General features: G+C 30.3%; 1 protein-coding gene across 1 annotated transcript; it reads right to left on the bottom strand.

The window, feature by feature from the left end:
* Positions 1 to 2,392: 2,392 nt before the first annotated feature.
* LOC107459280 (uncharacterized) lies at positions 2,393 to 2,981 on the bottom strand. The gene is made up of 2 exons (XM_016077503.1): positions 2,722 to 2,981; positions 2,393 to 2,612 (listed from the first exon to the last, which is right to left on the bottom strand). The coding sequence occupies exons 1-2, from the start codon at positions 2,979 to 2,981 to the stop codon at positions 2,393 to 2,395; spliced, it is 480 nt and encodes a 159-aa protein (XP_015932989.1).
* Positions 2,982 to 3,307: the final 326 nt, after the last annotated feature.

Here is a 3,307-nt window from a genome sequence, read left to right as displayed (position 1 = left end):
ATATTCTTTAATCCCTTTAAAATGCACATGGGATCGAGTGAAGTCGAATTTGCCTTGATCTAAATCAAGTCTTAAATAATAATCACATTTATTTTTGAGATCTTTATCCAATTCTAGATCCAATGAAATCACACTAAATTAGCTCATAAAATATTTAGATCTAGACCGAACTTTCGAGCTGAGCTAGGCCATGCACATCCGTACCAAATGCTGTGGTTGGCTATAAATAATAAATCCCAAAGCATTGGAAATGTTAAAGTAGCTTGAAGCTAAAATATTATATGATCATAACTAGTGTGTAAGCACTGCATACATTGAGTGAGGTGGAGGATTCCATTCTTGTCTCAAATATGAAAACATTTGGAAGGTTTTTTTTCAATTCAAAATTTTAATAATTTGGTGTGGGATTGTGGTAATTTAATCTGAGATGATAATATATATTAAATTTTGAAATATAAATAAGAGTTTAGTTTAAAATAAATGTTAAGACTGTTATTAATTTTTTTTAAATTTTTTAATGAATATATTAAAAATTTAAATTATGTATACTTTTTATAAAAATATTTCAATTAAGAATTTTAAAATGCATTTTTAGAATATACATTTCCTAAATTCTATAAACAAAATAAATAAGTTTTTTTAATAATTTTTAAGGACATTGAGTTCTTGGAACAACAATAAAGAAGTGCAATTTTTGTTTCGACATTTAATTAAGTTTTATGTTAACAAAAATAGATGTGCAATTAAGCTATAGGAAACAACAAAAATGATTGGATTATTTTGCTAATAAGAAGATTAAAACTAGATTATATAATTATTTCATTTCAAGTAAATTGGCCGATAAAAGTGATGTGTATACTTTTAGAGTTGTACTTTGAAGTAACTAATTTTTTATTTACACCTAATATAATTGTTTATGAACTAAGCTATCTTTTGTGATGTCGCTGTGTTTGGTTTCTATTCCATGACAACAGGAAACAGGGGCATAGAAACAGGGAGGGCGGACACAAACTTTTGAGATCATTATTGTGTTTGGTTACTAGTAGTTAGAATTTAGAATGAGAATATGTTATACAAGGAAAAGAAGAAGAAAGACATGTTAAAAATACAATTTTATTAATGAGTTCAATCTCTCTCTCAATTTCACATTCTTACATCTTAATATTGTATGTATGTTCTGTACTCACTTAATCTTCTTGGAGGAACACTCAGAGCTCCACAAGTTTTATCAATTGATGATGTTGCTGAGAATTCTAGTCAAGACAACATCATCACTAGTGATAATAATTTAGGGCATGTTTTTGTCATGCTACTAAAACCAATTAGGATTAGGCCTTAATCAAGATAGCAATTCTAAACAGAGACATGATAAGTAGGGTCTATTTAGTTTTTGTTTTTATTTAGTAACTTATATGAAGAGATGAATGAGGTATGTATCAATTTTGTTGGAATGCAGTTCTATGTTCAGTAATCAATATAAAGATTTTGCGTCTTGTTCTCTCAGAAAGATCACTCTTGTAAACTAAAGTAATGAATCAAGTGTTGAACTTACTCAATTTGCATTTCACCAAATTTTAATGGTAAAGAGATGTATCTTTGCCTCATATGAGATATTTTTAGTATACCAAACGTTATTTAAATATTAAACGGTTAATAATTTTAGTTAAAAAAATATAAATCACCTAACATCTCTCAATTTATCTTTCGGTAAATAAAAAATTAGCTACAAAACATTGCATACACCATACATTTAGTTCTTAAGGATCAAACCTAGGACATTATCTTTAAACAAGTCAAATAACTACCGCTTGTGTCAGCCATTATTTATTTGATCATATACTGAAAGCATGATTATAAAAGGAAGAAAGAAAAAAAATTGAAACATAAAAAGGAACTGATAACACCAAAGCACAAATAGCAAACAAAACTACTATTATTAACATAGTTTATTAAATCTTACAAACCATAATCCTGAGACTCATTATTCTTCAATACTTTGTATAACTTTTCTATTTTCTAATCCTGTCCGATTCCAACTCTCTTTCGGCAAAGCCATCAAGGAGAAGAAGACAACTTGACCCAAGAAATCCTACGGCATAGCCATCAGGCCCTTGGATAAGGGACACAATAAACAAAACCACAATTCAATCTTACAATATAATTTCTCTAACTACATGAACCATAAAGAAATGAATGATATGAATGAAAAAGTGTGATATAAAGAAAAGGATGATCAAGAAGCATCTCAACAGTCCACCTCTTGGTAGGATCCTTCATAAAACACTTTTTCAAAAAATCATAACAGAAAATACTGATTCTTTTTGACTTCTTGGATGATAGTTCAAGATACTCAACGAAAAACCTCAAATACTCCTCAGTACGCAAAAAGCTCTCACCCCCATGCAAACAATCCAGTTAGCATTTCAATCACTATGCAGCCAAGTGCCCATATATCTATCGGAGTATCAATATGACTGGAAAATGCCTCCGACGACAAGTACGACGACGTACCTCTAGGCTTGGACTTCCAAACCACGACATCTGCTTCCTCCTTTTTGGTCTTAGATAATCGGACTCCGCGATCTTCAATTGATAGTTTGCACTCTCTTTGTCTAATGAATGAAACAGAAGAATGTTCTCCGGCTTGAGATCACAATAGACGATATCTTTGCGATGAATATGTGAAAGCCCTTTAACAATCATGCGTGTATAGACGCTCACGTCGGTCTCCGGAAGAGGTTTCTTGTGGTCTCAGTTCCAAAGCATCCAATGATTTCTTCGCAACCACCACTTTCACCTTTGCACAATGATTTAAAAATTTGTTCTTCTTTCTTTAGTGAGAATGCCAACCTGGGAATAGAGCTCTTCACAGCAATGAAGCTCTGATATGGTGTTTGTGTATCAACAACAGTTGCAAGATAAACAGTGCCATAAAAATCTGCTCCCAAGACTTTCAGTTTCTTCCATTGTAAACTACTCATCTTTGATTACTTTTTCTTACTCCTCTATCAACATCAAATATTAGATATAATGATCAAATAACATTATTTATCAATATACAAAGTTTTGAATACTTGCAGGCTAGTTCTTTTGACTCTTTTTGTGAATTATGAACTCAATTTTGTGTTAGTTCGTTACCTTGTGTTATTTATATTAATTAGTTGTATCACCGAAAATCATATAAAATCTATCTTTTGTGTTTTTAATATTGTTTATGATTTTATAAATATCTATAAAGCGAAATTTAAATAAAGCTTTGCTATATATTAGGATAATATATAGAAAAATAATTTTTAAAATGAAGGTA

This window comes from Arachis duranensis, chromosome 7 (assembly GCF_000817695.3).
Source record: "Arachis duranensis cultivar V14167 chromosome 7, aradu.V14167.gnm2.J7QH, whole genome shotgun sequence".
NCBI classification, from domain to species: domain Eukaryota; kingdom Viridiplantae; phylum Streptophyta; class Magnoliopsida; order Fabales; family Fabaceae; genus Arachis; species Arachis duranensis.
This window is presented reverse-complemented; position numbering and strand designations above follow the sequence as displayed.